At 38.9% G+C, this 18,330-nt stretch overlaps 1 protein-coding gene across 2 annotated transcripts; it reads left to right on the forward strand.

The window, feature by feature from the left end:
• Positions 1-2,996: 2,996 nt before the first annotated feature.
• On the forward strand, positions 2,997-14,913 carry LOC100699105 (integrin beta-3). 2 transcript variants are annotated; one of them, XM_005468875.4, is made up of 15 exons: positions 2,997-3,186; positions 4,250-4,335; positions 4,860-5,064; positions 5,322-5,574; positions 5,675-5,837; positions 6,141-6,302; positions 6,390-6,485; positions 6,572-6,661; positions 6,777-6,908; positions 6,989-7,418; positions 11,574-11,796; positions 12,191-12,291; positions 12,528-12,644; positions 13,027-13,193; positions 13,570-14,913. In XM_005468875.4, the coding sequence occupies exons 1-15, from the start codon at positions 3,045-3,047 to the stop codon at positions 13,633-13,635; spliced, it is 2,433 nt and encodes an 810-aa protein (XP_005468932.1). In that variant the 5' UTR covers positions 2,997-3,044; the 3' UTR covers positions 13,636-14,913. The 2 variants fall into 2 exon arrangements, with proteins under 2 accessions (XP_005468932.1, XP_019213252.1); XM_019357707.2 differs by lacking the exon at positions 4,250-4,335 and having other exon boundaries at positions 2,998-3,186.
• Positions 14,914-18,330: the final 3,417 nt, after the last annotated feature.

The following is an 18,330-nucleotide window of genomic DNA, read 5'->3' on the forward strand; positions in this document are numbered from 1 at the left end:
TAAATCAAAACTATACAGGCAACATTTTTCCAATTTTGTTTAAATTCACCTGAATCCCCGTTCTGATGCTCAGTTGGAATTTAGTAGATTTTCTTGGCCATGCTTAAATGTCTAAACGTGTTTGGCCGATTAGACATTTGCCTTAATGATCAGTTGATAGGTGCACCTAACAAAGTGTTTGGCAAATCAAAGCACAACATAAAACCAGGCAACAATACATATAACAGTACAGGACTGTCTAGGGTGGTTTATTTCTCATCATTGCTTGGCTCATGAGAGCTTGCTCGCACATACTGCAAGCTGCAGTTCCCTTTGCCTGTCATTAATAACAGTGGATTTACACCACTTGCACAGAAAACCTTGAGGAGCTGAACACCTATAGGACTCACAGTTACACATAATTATATTATAATAATTATACATTGACGTAAATGACATGGATACGTACCTTACACAAAGCAATCATTAAAGTTATTTTTAAGAAGATAGGGACTTCTTTAGTTTATATACAAGTGGATATTAGACTCTCTAAGAATGTGTGTTGTCTGCTGTTTATTTAAGATACAGTTTGCAGAACTTATAAATTTAATTTAAGAATTTCCTTCCCTGTCTCTCCTGTGCAGACATCTCATGCTCTCAGATGCCACCCATTAACCTCATTTCCACTTAGACATAACCCCACATCTCAGTAAGCAGGCTACCATGATGTGCCTCATCATTTCTGCCTGTTTACTCTCAATGTTCAGCCACTTTGTCATCTTCAAGCCCTTTTTCCCCCCAGCTGTCTCTATATGTAACCGCAGGCCACATTAGAGTTCCCACGGTTCTGAATCTTAAAAAAACAACAACAGAAAATCCCCCTTTCCATTTGTCCACCCCTCGTGTGTTCTCAGTTGAATGTTTTTTTATTTATTTTAACTTTTTTCACATATAAGCTATCATCCCCTGGGAGGCAAATGTAAGCTGCAGAGCCAGAGGAGCTAGTGTAGGAGGAAGATCAGATAGCAAAACTTCATAACGCAAATACACATTTTCCTACGTCAGTAACTGTGGGGCGCATTTCATAAGCTGGCTGACCACACACCTGAAATACACCTCAAAAACTCATATCCCCCCATTTGACCTTCCCACCTGCCAGCTAAACCCACCGAAGCAGGAAACGGTAAGCTGAGTGCAGTTAACCAAAAGCTGATTTTGCCCGAGTGTGATTGTGTTTGGATATTGGTCCAGTGTGACAGCATTTTCAGACTCAGTGAAAAGCTTAAAGGGCTCCTGATAGATCCGTAACATAGGTCAGAACCCCTCCACCCCCTTTCTTCCTCCTGCTCCACTCCTTGCTTCTTGTTCAGTCTTAATTGGCTGCCATCTGACCCAGTCGGCAGCTTTTTATTCAGGACAACTGGCGCTATGCTCATCCCAATATGTCACTCATCTGTGGGTGCAATCTCCACAGATGGCTCTGGAGCCAATAGATCCAAACCAGTCAATACTGAAGTTTGGTTTTCATTGCCTGCAGTGTATTACCTGCACACTGCACCCACACCCACAGCTTAATACCAATAGAACAGTTAACTATTATAGCTTTTCTACTCATTTCTCTATTTCTGTCATTTCTTCTAGTGGCAATTCTTGGACACTGATAGCAGTATCTTAGCAACCAGACAGAGATTAAGAACGGGGCACAGGGATAAAGATTCAATAAATGGACAAATGTACAGATAAGAAGCATTGTCTGCTTCTACAAGCACGACCATACATAAACACACCGCTGCCACCGCAAACTTCCCAGGGTTGATTTCTGTAGGAAATTGTTTATCCCATTTCTCCCTCATTTTTAACTGTATTTATTGAAGTAACTTACTTGTTCTATTGTAATAGAAGCTGGCACATGTCCAAGTGCTCCAACATTTACTGGAATCGAAGGAGGTCTTCCGTGGCACGAAGCTGTGAGTCTCAAGTCTCTAGTGAACTTTTAATAATAGCTTGAAGCAAAGCCAGACATTAAAACAAAATCTAGAAAGGCCTGCAAATAGTTGCCACTTACTTATTGCTGTTACTCTATCGCCATTTACTCTATTTTCTCTTTTAGGCATTCTATAAAATCTTAGTGTTTGATATGTCATGTGTTTCTAGTTTTGCCAGCACACATTTCACATTTTGAGGCGATTGTTATATGCTGTACTCCTGTCGGTCCAGTAGAGGGCATGGAGGCATGCAAAGCGAATAACATTTAACAGGATTTAACAGCCACTTTAAGCAGTGTTTACATGCAAAGCAGCACAGATCACCAGCTGAGGTTTTCACAGTAAACCACCATACAAGCTCTACACTATACACTTACTTCCTTACTTCCTAATGCGTCATTAAAACAAAAAGCCTACTCTAGCCTACTCTTAAACGTGTAGTCTGCCACTGCAGTTCAAGTTTCTGACTAAATCTAGGCATTTGTAGTCTATGTTGTAGGCTCACACTCGCAAGTGATAAAATAATGCATTCATTCTGGTGGGCACTCTTTTTATAGGCATTTTTGCAAAAGTTGACCATTCTTATAGTATAATAATCTATTTTGTTGCACGTGTACAACCACAGTGAAGAGCTATTTTATTCTGTTGATGGAATTCTCTTACACGTCCCTCATACCATCTCCACCAAAAGCAATAATTAACTAAAAATGTATTTATTTCTTATGAAGCGTTGCCAAACTGCTGATGTTGTCAAAATCTAATCACGGTTTCATTTCATCACTTGTTTGAGCCACAGCTTTCAGACTTTTGCAGACCTGCTTAAAAAAAATGTCTCTAGAAGGTACAAAGACTCCTAATTTCAGTCCGATGACTCACTTTCTCTACTTCTGCGAAATGAAGAAGGATTTGTGTGCGTGATTTCTGACGACACTCGTTGGTCTTGTAACCCCCCAAGTAATCCATCAGCACCGATGGTTATCAAACAACTAAGGGAGCAGTCTAAACATGTCACGGTACAAATATTGTACACACAGTGGATGGGAGTTTATTACAGTTTTAGGCAGTGGGCTATGACCCAACATGCAGAATGAGGAAGCTGAAGTTGCACAGACACATACGACTCACTTCAGATCCCGGTTCATTTGCTGTCCAGTCATGGGGACTTTAACAGACCGTTTAGCTATACTGGTTCTCCTTTTGTCCACAGCATCAAACGTCTGCGGTAAGATGGTTTTATTAATAATATTTTATTCAGCCTTAGGCTATTCTTTTTCATTTTTTATTTTCACCTGCTGATTTTTGTCTCATGTCTTTGAAAGTTCGGCGTAGCATAAAGTCGATACATGTGCGTGTGATCACAGTTATTTAATAGCCTACAATTTTCTGAAAAGGAAAAATAAAACCGCAGCTGAATACCTTAACCAGATAGACGCTGTTGTTTAGGGGCTGTAATTGGGCTGCTTCCTCGTAGCTTTCGCCACCTCTCCTTATAAGGGAGTGAAAATAGTCGGGATGTGTGTCCCATTGGAAGGTGACCTGCTCTGGCTTCTCTACTCCACACTATAACCCTCTTTTCGACTTAACTAATAAATGTTTCTTTTCTTTTCTTGTCTTTTCCTTTCTTTTCTTGTCTTTTCTTTTCACTTGTCATCAGTTCAGCTTAAATACCCTAGCACTCACACTAACTTTTGATTTCACTGATGATTATTTTTATTTTGTTACAAAACAAAGCCAATCAATGAATGAACTTAAGTTTTGTGAATGAAAAGCAACATACAATCAGGTGAGTGTAGTAAGCAAGTGCATTTACATGAGATGATCTTTGACTATGCCTGACTATGATTACTTATTGGCACATATTTTTTCAACTGAACGAACTTAGGTCATGATTTTATGATAATGCTTATGAATAATGCTTATTCTCTCAGATCATTTACTTTACCTCACATTTAACAAACTTATCACTGCTGACCGTGTTTCAGTGTTACTCTATAATCAGCCACACCCAAAGGCCTCACAAGAGAATACACAGAAAAGGGAGTGGACTTCATTGCTCTTCTGACTTTTTACACATTCAATTCAATTTGAAGATTTTAATTATATCCTCTTAGACTGTATCAAACACTTAGAATCTTATAGTATCTGAAAAGAGCTAAGTAGCATCTTAGTGCTACTTTGCGTAAAACCAGTCAACAATGTATGTCAACTGGTTAGAAAGTTAGAAAAACACTATACTCTATAGTATTGCATATATTTTTACATTTTTCTGGGTGTCATTTTCACAGATTCCAATATATGCACATCACGAGGGGTCACAACATGTCAACAGTGTCTGGCTGTTCACCCGAGCTGTGCATGGTGCTCTCAGGAGGTAAAAACACACATAAACACAGTTTCTACTCACTCCTCCCCCTCATTCCTCAGTGAAGCAAGTTAGAACTGAAATCTCATTCCCCACCAGCTTGCTTCATTCCATCACCCTCTAAAGCTTTTTCATGGTACCTGGTCAACACAGATATCCACCCTAGGCTCTCAAGAAGAATTGTCTTGTTGCGTTCAGATAGCTACTTTTGGCTGCTCCCTTATTCACAAGGGGTCACCAGGGCAGGCACCTCCACAGATATTTGTTATTTGTTTGGTGATTTTCTTGTTGTTGTTTTTTGTTTTTGTTGTTTGGGTTTTTTTTTTTTTTTTTACTGGGGTGGGGTGGGTGGGGGGTTAACATCCAGATGCAACCCTAAAGGGATTGATCATAATGTCTGGGGACTGGGGATCTTTTATTTGTTAAGAAAATGTGTAAACCACTACACTATGGAGCCACTTGCTGTGGTATTATATACATTAAATTAAGTAATGAATGCAAAAGGCCCAACAGAATGGCTGTGATTGTTTCAGGAGTTTGGGAAAGGGACATCTGGCACATCTCGCTGTGACCTAAAAGAGAATCTACTGAAAGAAGGATGCAGCGCAGCGTCACTGGAGTTTCCCTCCAGCACCCTCACTATTCAGCAGGATGTGCCGTTTAGTGACAAGGCATCAGGAACAGCTAAAGATGTTACTCAGATCAAGCCTCAAAAACTCCAGATGACTCTAAGACTAGGTATGTTAACACCCAACCAGATATCATCTGTATAAAGATCAGGAAATACATGCAACAGCACCATTATGCAACCGGCCATAAAGAGTCATTATTATTGTTCTACGTGCAGAAATAGCATGATGGTTTTAAACTGATATTAATATTACATCTTTTTCTCCTGGTAGTGGACACCTTTTGAGTTAATTCTGCTGTGTAGTTCATCAGTTTTATCCTCTGTCCCTTGTCCAACTCTGTGGTCCTCTTCTTGTTCCCCTCAGGTGATGCCAAACGTTTCACTGTGTCTGTGAAACAAGTGGAGGATTATCCCGTGGACCTCTACTATCTGATGGATCTCTCATATTCAATGAACGATGACTTGGCTCGCCTCGTCACCTTGGGCAATGATCTTGCTGCAGCCATGGGCAAAAAAACAAGCAACCTGCGTATGGGGTTTGGGGCCTTTGTGGACAAGACTATGTCCCCATACATGTACACCTTTCCTCCAGAGACAATCAGTAATCCGTGCTATGGGTAGGTATGATGAAGCTCTGGTGGAGATTTTTCTACCAGATGTGTTTAGCAACTTTTTCACTGATTCATTTTCCCACTTTCACTTGCTTAATATAAACAGGATTGGTGTACAATGCCAGGCTCAGTTCAGTTTCAAGAATGTGCTGTCACTGACAGAGAAGGTATCTCGCTTCACTGAGGAGGTGAGGAAACAGCAGATATCGAGAAACAGGGATGCTCCAGAGGGTGGATTTGATGCTGTCATGCAGGCGGTGGTGTGCAAGGTATAAATAACATAAATATGTCAACTACTGATACACGTCCTCAGAGATTTGGCAACACGGTATGCCCCTATGGAAAAGAAAAAGAATGTTTTCTTTTCCTACAGTAGTTGATATTATATACACATAAGTCTCTACACATATACTTTTCTATTATCAGCTCCTTTTGCATTTTTTAATACAAAATATTGGTAGTTTTTTCAGACTTAATTATAGATATGCTGTATGCTTTATCTTGTTTGTTTTTGGTAGTTTTAACTTTTTAGATTATATTTTATATTCTATTTGTGTATCCATCATAATTAGGATAAGATTGGCTGGCGTCCGGATGCCTCACATCTTCTGGTGTTTACCACTGATGCCAAAACTCATATTGCTCTGGATGCGCGCATAGCTGGTGTTGTCCAACCGAATGATGGACAGTGTCACCTTGGTAGTGACAATCTTTACAACAAATCTACTGTGCTGGTAAAGAGAAACAGTTAAATGCATAATTTTAAATGTTTTTGGACAAAGTGCTGCTTTTCCAACCTATGTTCTTCTGGTGTCTTCCAGGACTATCCCTCTTTGGGGCTCTTAACGGAGAAAATGACTGCAAACAACATAAACTTAGTTTTTGCTGTGACCAACTATGTGGTACCACTTTACGATGTAAGCAAAATGCACTGCTTGCGTCACGTGATAAATTTACTATTGTAAAAACTTTAACTATCTTACCACCATGTCTCCATTGCCAGGAATACAGTAAGCTTATTCCAGGCACAACCGTGGGAACTCTGTCTGATGATTCTGGGAATGTTATTCAGCTTATTGAGCAGGCATATGCGGTAAGGAGTTTTTGAGGTTGGAAAAACAAGTGGAATTTGTGAATTAATAATGTCTATTTGATCTGTAAAATATACACTAAAACCAATACATGATTTATACCTTTAACTTGAGCAGAAAATTCATTCTAAAGTGGAGCTGGAGCTGTTGAATGTCCCAGAGGAGTTAAATCTCTCTTTCAATGCCACTTGTCTTGGAGCGGTCACCCCCGGAATTAAGTCCTGTACTGGCCTCAAGATCGGAGACACAGTAAGTAATGGTTCAGGAATCTTCAGCATGTATCCAGCATTTCTACACAGACTATCAAAGAGGCATTTCTTCCTCTTCAGGCGTCATTCAGTGTTGAGGCTCAGTTGCGGAGCTGTCCTAAGGAGAAGAGTCGCACCTTTACCATCAAACCTTTCGGCTTCAAAGATCGCCTTGAGGTTACGGTGGATTTTGCCTGTGGTTGTGAGTGTGAGGCAAAGGCACAAGCCAACAGCTCCCTCTGTAGCAAAGGCAACGGGACCTTCGAGTGTGGTGTTTGTCAGTGTCACCCAGGTCGGCTGGGCCCGCATTGTGAGTGCTCACTTCAAGACTACAGTCCATCTGATGATGCCAACTGCATCCGGGAACCAGAGGGCAAAATCTGCAGTGGAAGAGGCGGCTGTCTGTGTGGACAGTGCTCGTGTCATACGAATGGGTTTGGTCGGGTGTGGGGAAAGTACTGTCAATGCGATGACTTCAATTGTCTGCGCTTTAAAGGAGCTCTGTGTTCTGGTGAGTAAATTGTTGTTGTTGTTTTTTATCTTTTTTTTTTTATCGTTAAACCATCAGTTTAACATTTTGCAATAGCACAAAACCTGATGCACAAACTGAATATCAGTCTTCACTGACAGAACAAATTGCCTCCTGAGCAAAATCAAGAAACATTGCTTCATCAAGGTGCAAAAGCTTTTAGCTTCACATAAGAAACAAGAGGAACACACACGTGCCACACCCAATATATTTAGGTCAGACAATCACATGCAGTACAAAAAACAATTTTTTGTCATACACTTGGCCTTTCACGGCCACATCCAGGTCACTGTGACACTCAATCCGTAGTTGATCAAAGTAAACGTGCAGTGGTATGTGCAAGTATATTATTCTAAAATCATGACATTTATAAAGTCTGTAGTAAGGATCTCGAGAAATTCTAGAGACTTTGCAAAAATGGCCAGGTTATTAAAACATCAAGCATATTTTCTTAGTTTTGCAATCATGTTGCCATGCTGATTTGGGGATTTACACAAAATCCACCTCCACTCAATCAGCTTTTGAAAATATCAAATCATGGGCACTGAACTACCTGCAGGACGCTAAAGATAGACAAGAAAATATTTTATCATCTTAAAAGCTGTTTTTCTTCACTAAGAGCAGGAAAAATGAAGTTTCTCTTCCCTTTTCTTTCCTTGCTCTGAGGCTTTGTTGTATGCTTTGTTCCTTTCTCTCTTTGTATATAAACATATCTCAGTTGGTTTACATAGTTTTCCTGTTACAGAGGTAGCTAAGCCAAAAAACACTAGGCTACTTAAAATTCATGTGCCATCATTAAGACAATCTTTTCTTGCTTATAACAGACATGTAAATTATTATACAATTGTTAAACATAAGCAATCATACTTATCAAATGACCAACCCTTTGTCAGATCTGCAAATATGATGTCTGTGCTCTGTAGGCGGCCAGTCAGAGAACACACCCATTTACTGCTATGTTTTTGTGGTGTGCAATTGCTATCTCTATCATTCCCAAATGCAAGTTGGTACAACTCACTGCAGAGTTACTCAATTACAATAATAAAACTTCAGTAAGCTTTGTCCCTGAGTAATTTATTGTTACAGCATATTGGCTCTATGATTGGTAAAAAGGAGTATGACTAATAGTAGAACAGGAAACTGCTCTTTTATCTTTATCAGTAATGAGCAGAGCAGACTTTGTGCATATTAACCCTAACTAGAATGAAATTAAGAGAATCTCAAGTTTTCTATATTCTACTTTTTATTTTATTTTTTAAAGAAATAAGGAAACTTTTCCTATTAGGGTTAGTACTCTGCTTTTACTCAAGCTTTGGAGTAAACATGTCAAGTACATGGACTTGTGTTACTGAGATACCTCTTCTTTCCACAGTAATGAGGACGCGAATACCATGAATCACGTGCTTACAAGCAAAGCTCATGGAGCTATAAGAAAGTGCATTCAGACACAATAAGTTAAGATCCTGTCAGCTTTCATTACAGAATGTGTAAGAAAATCAGTTTTAGAGATGTTAGTCAGTCACCCTCATTTTTAAAAAAAGTATATTATTGAAATCTGAGACAGTTATTAGTCCACTGTGATTTTCAGTAAATTGAAATAAAGTGCAGAAATATGACATGAAAGCCCCAAATTAGGCGTGCATCCTCTGGAATCAAGTTTTACCTTAAATAAATTTATCTTACATTGCCAAGCTGAAATCCAAATGTGACATACTTGTTTCAACAAGGCAAATGCTCTAACAGGTTCTTTCTTAAGGGAGATTATCTTTTGCAGACACAAAGCCAGTACTGGTGTAAGTCAGTCTATAGAGCATTAGTGGTAAACCGCAGTTTGCAGAAGAGGTATTTAAAGCACGAGTGTCCCTTGGCTGCATCTTAGTTGAAGCTACCACGACACAGGGCATAAAAAAAGTTCAATCTCTGTGACATTCCCTGTGCGTGTGCAGATCTCCTACTGCTATGAAGCTCTTTCAGGGCTCAAGAACAGGTGCCAGCAAGCATAACCCCAGGGAGCACAAACAGGAGGGAGGAGAATACAGGAAAGTTTGCATTCCTCTGGTGATTTTTTTTTTTTGTTTACTTCTTTCCTTATCAGTAAATTTCACTTGATTGCGTTTCCGCTTCTTCTTCAACAATGTAAGGTTGTGCTTTAGTAATCTGTCTTTGTCCCTGTCCTTGTCCTTTTATCATTACCCCACTATTAACCTGTGCTCTGGGATGTGTTTAATTAATGAAATTATTGTGCTTGCTCACAAAGAAATGTGCATGATGTAAAACTAAAAACCCCTTTTCATGTTTGTGAATCAACTTTCATTTAATGAAAGCAGCACAAATACTGACTCCTATTAAGTGTTGTGTAGAGAAAAACAAAAGCTAACTCGAAGCATTTGTAACCAAATAAATGTTACACATTTTTCTCGTTTCCAAAGCCTTTAAACATATCTCAGCTCTTATGTTGTTGACAGAGTTATTGAGATAGATTACACAACAACTCCACCGCCGGGCTTTATATGTGAGATTGTTAACCATTAACATGGACGGCCCTGCTTAAAACACAAGTCTCAGCTGACAAGGTGGACACGGTGGAATTGTTTCTTGAAGCTTACAGCTGCTGGTGATTTGTTTTGAGCTCTGGAATTAGGGACCCTTACACCCTCTGTGATCTTTCATGACTAGTCACTCCCCCTGTCTGATCCAGATGGACTGTGACTCACTCGCTTGGCTCATAGTCATCGAATGCCAGATCCTGTTTAGTTTCCTACCCTGTTGTCGTTGGGGCTCAGCAATAATATCTAAGGTGGCGTAATGTGCTGATGTGGGGTGTTGCTCAGTAATGCAGGAAGAAAAGCTCACCAACCAATCTTCTCAGGAAATGGACGAGATCTTCCCAGAATGACTGGGTGTTTGCGTGCTTTCTGTGCTTCACAACATCTGAGGATGTTTGTGTCAGTCTGTGTGTGCCTGCTTGCCCGATGGGATCAGGAATCATTAAACTGTACTTTCACAATAGAACATTTTCTGCCCTTCTCACAATGGGAATGATTAAGGGAAATGCATGACGCCCATTGCTGAGTAATTCAGATGCAAAAACAGCTACCAAGTTATTGCTTAACACAGCAGCATTTTCAAGAGAAGATTCAAATGATGTGGTAAGAGATCTGAAACAGATGATTGTTTTTTATTTAAACAAAACAGTTCAAGCAAAGAAGGTCATGACAAAAGAGGCAAAGTTATCATTTTTTATAATATAACAAGATAACTTTAGCTCTAATTTCTTGCTCTCAAATAGCAAAGAAGTAACACCTTTATACCTAACTATTAATTACATAGTTGCAGAATCTTCAAACAATGAAGACCTAAAAAAAACCCTAAAACAATAAAGCAATAAAACCACATCACTTAAAACATAGTACATACACTCTTTACTTCTGGCGCCCCCCATGTGCGGCAGCCTGTTACAGCAGCTCTGCTCATTTCTGAGCTTCTTTCTTATTTCCTCTTTATTTTCTCGTAACTTTTAACTTAAGTTTTAGCAATTCAGTTCTGCATGTACTACCATTTCGTGCTAGTTCTGGTCATTTTTCGAACAAATTTCCCACGTGTGGGACTAATAAAGGTTTATCTTTCTCACAAACACACAAACACTCACTCTCTAACTCCACTTCCTTCAAAGAACATTGCAGTGACCTTACATTAATTTCATGAAGAATAACACTAATCCTATCTAAGCACACTAATTAGGTAATATAGGTAAGTATAAACACAGACAAATGTGCACACAGATTCATTTATATTTATGCAAGTAGTATTTTGTAGGTTTGTGTCCCTCTTGTAGTTATGCACACTGATCTCAAACTTAAACTGTATATTTTTGATTTCGAGTATTACAGAATAAATTTTGAGCACTTTTATAGTCTTACCAAAAACTCACTTTATACCACAAATGACAGTCTTTTTACAGAAATGTGCACACCTTACAGTCACACCTTCACCCAAATGAACCTACCCAGGTCTAGCCAGTCAGGCTGAAACCTAGATTTAATCCCAGGATCTTTTTGCTGTGCCCCTACCATGTTAGACACTGCATCACCATGCTGCCCCAAAGAATTAGCTTTTCATTCTTTTTAATTCTTTCAGATCACGGGAAATGTGATTGTGGGGTGTGCAAGTGTGACGCTGGATGGAAAGGAGAAAACTGCAACTGCACTACGCGTACTGACACCTGCATGTCCAGTACTGGTTTCCTGTGCAGCAGCCGGGGTATCTGCGATTGTGGGGTTTGCCTTTGCACTCAGCCTGGTGCCTACGGAGCCACCTGTGAGAAATGTCCCACCTGCCCTGACGCCTGCACACTAAAAAAGTGAGTTAATCAGAGATGACAAAACAACAGAAAAGTCATATAAGAACTTTTAATTTTCAACCAAATTTTCCTTGGACAAATTGATTTAGCCTAAAAAAAAATTTCACTGGATTCGTGAGATATCATGTTTAATTTTAGGGTAAGTGATTGATCAACTTATTGAACAATTATCAGATCTTCCCTACGTCTAGATAGCATACTTGGCTTCTCAGGGCCCTACCTGTTGTTGGCAAAATAATCTTCCTCAAATAACTCAGTTTGCTTACGTTTTCCACATTCCATAACACAAACTACTCCTGCATATTTTTTTAGTGCAGACGCTATCATGTATAAAAGATGTAATGTGTGATGTCCACTGAATGCATATGAAATGAACCGCTTACTGTTTTTGCAGGGAGTGTGTTGATTGTCTGCACTTCAAGAGAGGACAGTACATCAAAGACGACAACTGTAATAGAATGTGCACAGATGAAATTGAAGTAGTGGATAACCTGGGTGAGAACTCCACTATTTCTAGTCTCTTTATTACTGCTATCCTGGCCTGTTGTGGTAATGTTGTATTTCTGCTTCAGATTATATGAGCATAATAAAATAAAAAGTATTTGGAGGCCTCATACAAACATTGTGGTCAAAGAGTATTGTGGACTGCTCGATACTTTAGTCTCATAAACATACCTTAAAACAATGTCTTACCTTGTTCTTCATCTTCACATGATCTCGTCCCACACAAGGGGAAAAACGCAATGGAGTAAACTGCTCGTACAAAGATGAGAACGACTGCGTGCAGCACTTTCAGTATTATGTAGATGATGGCGGCAAATCCATTCTGCGTGTCGTGAAAGAACCAGGTATTGTGAAAGTTTGTGTGCATTTATGGGATTCTTAAACTGCCAGAGAACTGAACGTTATAATTTAGGCACATTATTAGGGGAGAATAGTGTGTGCTTGCGTTCCATTTCAGTCTGTTTTTCTGGACAGCCATAGCAACAGGGGAACAGTGTGTGCATCTTGTAATGTGTTATTATCTAAAGAACACATCATCAGCCAGTTACCCACATCCACACTCTCCCACACCACAGAAACTCAGACACATAGCATTGATGCTTCAAATAATTGTGAAATGTCTCTCACCAGATTGCTTAACTTCTGATTGCACTACATTTCTTAGCAAACATGGTGTTGCCAAAAACTGTAAATTAGCTCAATTTCTCCCTCTCTCATGTCTGTCAGAGTGCCAGCCTGGTGCTGACATCTTGGTGGTGCTGCTGTCGGTGGCCGGAGCCATTCTGCTACTGGGCCTTGTTGGCCTGCTCATATGGAAGCTGCTGGTCACAATCAAAGATCGTAGAGAGTTTGCCAAGTTTGAGGAGGAGAGAGCCAAAGCCAAATGGGATACGGTGAGAAATAACTACACTGAAACACAAGAGTACAACAAAAGTAATATCTTTTGGCTTTCTATAACCTCTAGTGCTTTTAACAAATCTTTTTTCAATTTTAAGACCCAAACATGAATATGTATAAGATTTTTTTTCTTTTTCTTTATTCTTTTGAATTTTAAATTGTTTCCATGATATTCATTTTTTACTTGCTTTTATTATTGTTCAGCAATTTGTAACTTTGTTTTGAAAAGTAATTTTCTTAATACAAGTAAAGTAATGCCAATATACTGTAATAACAGAATATATCTGCCCTCTAGTCTAGCCTGCATATGGCAATGCTACATATCACCATGGAGCTGAAGTAAACACCATGACCTCTGTTTTATTTTCATAGGCTAACAATCCTTTGTATAAAGGAGCCACCTCCACCTTTACCAATGTAGCATATCGGGGAAACTAACAACTAATGGCCAAGAGGAAAATCTCAGGGGTCAACGACAAAGATGGAATGTAGCAGCACAGAAATGGATTGCGAAGAACATACTTTACACTGTCATGTGACCAGCTACTGTAGCTGAAAAAGCAATTAATGCTGTCAACAACTTGATGTAATGATTGTACATAATATAAAAGGAAACAAAACAAAATGTTTTGTTATAAATCACAGATGGCTGTGTTCTTAGGCATTCTGTTTCTACACTGTTTCACTTCTGGTGTATTCTAAAATACTAAATGTGCATTTAAGAGACAGAGATTGGTTGTTACTATGGTTTCTCATTTTTGTGGTATTGTGTCCACCACTGCAATATTTTTTAAGATGAATATTTCTGTAGACCCATTACCACTTCTCCTTTTTCCTAACAGTCAGTTACAGTAGCAGCAATGAAGCTGCAAGAATGCAGCTATTTTTTAAAAGCCACTGCAGATCTAGTTTATAGTGATGTCTGGGATATACACTGTATTTTAACCTCCTAGGACCTGGGGTCCACATATGTGGACATCACATTTTGGGTTTTCTAGACCAAAATACAAAATTTTGCTCTACAAGGGCCTGATATCCAATTACGAGGACATTATACTGCCACTGTTCTATCAAAATTTAAAGTGAATGTCCTCATATGTGGATCTCATTTTTCTCAGAAACAAAAATCAGGTTAAAAAAAAAAAATCACGTAATTCTTTGTTTTTACATTCATCAGGTCCCAATCAGCCCAAATAGCAAAGAGAAATTAAAAATGCATGCCATGACAAAGTTTGGATCTTAGAAGGTTAAATGCAAAAAAGAAATTGCCACTTCAATAATCTTATAGCATAATTCTATAAAGATTTTCTTCTATTTTGGTGCTTTTGGGGATTTTTTATATATATATTTTTTTCTTTTGTAAAATATATAACTTATTCTGTGCTCTTTTGTGCCTTTGGTTTTGTAAATGCAAGTTTTATTTGATTCAGTTCTCTACTGACCTCCACTGTGCCACACTTTTTTAGCCTCTCTGAAATGTGACGTACATTTTGGTTTTACATTTTTGGTTCTCTCAGGATGTTAGCATTTTTTTCACATCTTTTAAAGTTGTTAGCAGTTAAGGTGAAGACACAAATATTCAAGCAACTTTTGTGTGTCACTTAATACCTGTTTTCCTTTGAAAAATGTATATATATTTTTTGCTTATTAAGATCTGACTTAAAACAGAAAAATGAAATTGCAATAAACATTCACTCATGCACTCTTCAGCAAGGAGCTAATTGTTTTTGTTTGTTTTCTCCCAACTCTATTCATACGAAGAAAAATAATAAAATTATTTTGTTATGGAGGTATTGCAAGAAAACCAAATCCATACACAAAGAAATAGAAAAATAAGCCTATAGTCACTTGATTTTATGCAATTCTTTAATAATGAATTAGCTATGATCATGCACACAGTTTCACTATGGTGTGTGTTTCTGCAACAACTTATCTATTATCAAGTCAGTCAACACTTCCTGCTGTGACACACACAGGATATTCTTTCACGTGTCTACAGTATGCAGTTCAGGCAATATGATACACTTCGCTTCCATCTACATACCGCTGTCATCACTACAAGTATCCAAATTGTTACCCAGTACTGCTTTCAACTGCTTTGCATTCAGTACTTCAATATTTTGGCTTAGTTATGTCCCCAGGCTAGTCTAGGAGTTAGAAGGGACTAACATAAAGTTAAAACAATGAAGGAGGAGTCAAGATGGTATTTTTTTAAAGGTTTATTGTCTGCTTAAAGTTCTGGTTCAGACTGAGGGTTAACTTCAGGGAGAGCAAAGGCCAACATAACAAACAAAACATCCCTGATACGAAAATAAAAGAAACTTACCTAACTCCAAAGGAAACAAAATATACAACCTATAACGATAACCTACCTAACAACACATAAACAGGAGAAAACAGGATCACAAAACAAAAGGCGGCTCTCCCCTACAAGCAGTCTGAACATGGAAACACAAGTATGGCAATCAAAAATGGCCAGAGGGCCCAGAAACACAGCTCCACAGGCATTATATAGTGCTCTGCTGATCGGCAATTAGATGGATTTAGGGAGCAGCACCCAATCAGGACAGAGGAGGTGGAGCCGAGACAGAACATAAGGATTTATTTCACAGAAGAAAACCAACATCCTCCTGGGCGATGTAACAGCTTTAACAAAAAAAAAAACAACAACAACATCCAGAACTTGTTATAGACAATATCACAGCTGATATTGTTTTACTTACCATGGGACTTCCCCGAAGAGTGCACTTGTGAAAGCCTGAATCGTATTTTGTCTCCTCTCAGTGTTAAACTGAGATCTTTTGCATGTTAGCTGAATATGCCAACCACTAAATGACAAAACTACACCCCTTTCATAAACAATATATTGTTGAATTTACTGTGTTTTCATATATTAGGAAAACAGTTTAGATACTTTACCCCACTTGTAATTTAATTGTTCACAACCACATGCAGGTGCAGGTTTATATCTTAACTTCTGGCTTATTTCAAAATTGGTAAACTTTACAAATGGCCTAAAATTATATGCAGTTTTAGTTGTTATGAAATGTTGAATGTTTATTATTTGCTTGTATTGTATTATATTTACCTGAATGTAAGATTAGTGAAGCTGTGATGTCACACAGGCGGTAGGATTAATAGTGATCACCGTATCAACACAGCTAGGCGTGAGCAAAATTTGCTCTACAAACTAGGAGAATAAAAAGCTGTGAAGTAACACCCTGCTGTCTTGCAGAACTCTGTTAAAAATGATTCAGTGTTTGCCACAGTAATTACATGCTAATCAAAAGTAACAAGAAATGATTGCATTTGAATTTCAGTACTTGTATTACATGTTGCTTTCAGAAATAGTGGGGGGCGATCGTGGCTCAAGACTTGGGTGTTCGTCTTGTAATCGGAAGGTCGTTGTGTCCTTGGGCAAGACACTTCACCTACCGCCTACTGGTGTTGGCCAGAGGGGCCGATGGTGCGATATGGCAGCCTCGCCTCTGTCAGTCTGCCCCAGGGCAGCTGTGGCTACAACTGTAGCTTGCCTTCCCCGGGGTATGAATGTGAGAGTGAATGAATAGTGGTATTGTAAAGCACTTTGAGGGTCCCGAAAAGCGCTATATAAATGCAATCCATTATTATTAATATTAATTATGGTACTGTACAAAACTCTTGAGCCACCTCTCATTTCTTTAGATTTTGCTTCCAAGGAGCCAGGTTTTCTTTAATTTTTTAAAGCAGTCTTGAGCAATAGTTCTACAGGCCTTCTAAAAGTGTTTCAAAAACTGTCTCGGTTTCTTCTTCAGTCCAGTCCTTGCACCTGACAATTTAAATTTTTTATGAATCATTAAGCATAAAAATGTACCTAACTCAAGAGATTCAAGATTAGGTTTATTTGTCACACACCATAATGCAACCAAATCCCTACACAAAGGGATATTAAAGTCTGACTGTGCATAAATAAGAGGACAACACAAATGGAGACTGAAAAACAATAAACGTTTTGGTTTGGTTTTTTTAATAACTAGTAGGGCAACGATAGTCGAGTGTAGATGAATAGATGTTTAGAGGGTAGGTAGGTAGTGGGTGAGGTGGGCTTAAGTCACCGTCTCATTTAGCAGCCTAATGGCCGGAGGGTAAAAGCTCATTCTCATTCTCAGCCAGCACATGGTAGTGTATCACTAATGGGAGCATATGAAATAGTCTTTTGCTGGGGTGGCTGGAATCTCTGGTTCTTTGTGAAATTTCACATTGTGAAACGTTCTATGTTTATTATTTGCTCAGGTTGTATGGATTACCATCCTAAGGGCAAAATGGTGCTATCCGGTGCAGTTCCCCATCCGGGTGGTCATGCCCGCATTCAGACTGATCACCATGCTGCAAGTGTAGAAGTTTCTGAGCACTCTAAGCAGGAGTCTTTAATTGTCTGATGTAATAGAGGCATTGATGGGCTCTCTTTACCAGGGTGTTAATGTGCTAGGACCATGCAAGGGCCTGAGAGATGTAAACACCAAGTTATCCACCCTCTCTACATGGGTGCATTTTATGCTGAGAGGGTGAAAGCTTTTCTGCTGTTTCCTGGTGTTGTCCACTACTAGCTCCTTGGTCTTACAGACATTCAGCTCAAGGTTATTCCCTTTACACCAGCTCACTAGGTGGTTGATCCCATACTGGTAGACAGACTCGTCATTATTTGAAATCAAGCCTACTATCGCTGTGTTGTCAGTGTGTTTGACTATGATGTTGGAGTCTGAGGTGGTCACACAGTCACCGTTGTACGGGGAGTAATTGAGCACCCACCTACATGAAAATTGTTTTAACTTGATCAAGCAAGAGTGTTTAATTAGTGTCCCTTCCTTTTGAGTATTGTAGTTTAATACATAAGTGTCACTGCAGTCTCTAGTCTTCTCCCTTGTTTCTATTATCAGATATATGAGTGTGTTATCAAAATGTTTCTTTATCATTCTGTTTCCTTGCACCATTAGTGTAATGAATTGTTCGAATGAACCGTTTATTCAGGGATGAAAGTCTGAAAGTAGCTCAGTTTCTGATAATATGACACCCCCTGTTGGTTATTTGTTAGATTTGTCATAAATTGTGTGCTGCAACATGAGTGACATTTCTTTTAGCTCTGGAAATCTGCCT

Source organism: Oreochromis niloticus, linkage group LG4 (assembly GCF_001858045.2).
Source record: "Oreochromis niloticus isolate F11D_XX linkage group LG4, O_niloticus_UMD_NMBU, whole genome shotgun sequence".
Taxonomy (NCBI): domain Eukaryota; kingdom Metazoa; phylum Chordata; class Actinopteri; order Cichliformes; family Cichlidae; genus Oreochromis; species Oreochromis niloticus.

What these genes read in the sequence shown, in the direction of transcription:
- LOC100699105 (XM_005468875.4), top strand. Translation starts at nt 3,045, where the DNA reads ATGCAGAATGAGGAAGCTGAAGTTGCACAGACACATACGACTCACTTC. An exon ending in TGCAGGCGGTGGTGTGCAAG is followed by an intron (nt 5,838 to 6,140) that starts GTATAAATAACA and finishes CATCATAATTAG; the next exon opens with GATAAGATTGGCTGGCGTCC. An exon ending in GCGTGTCGTGAAAGAACCAG is followed by an intron (nt 12,645 to 13,026) that starts GTATTGTGAAAG and finishes CATGTCTGTCAG; the next exon opens with AGTGCCAGCCTGGTGCTGAC.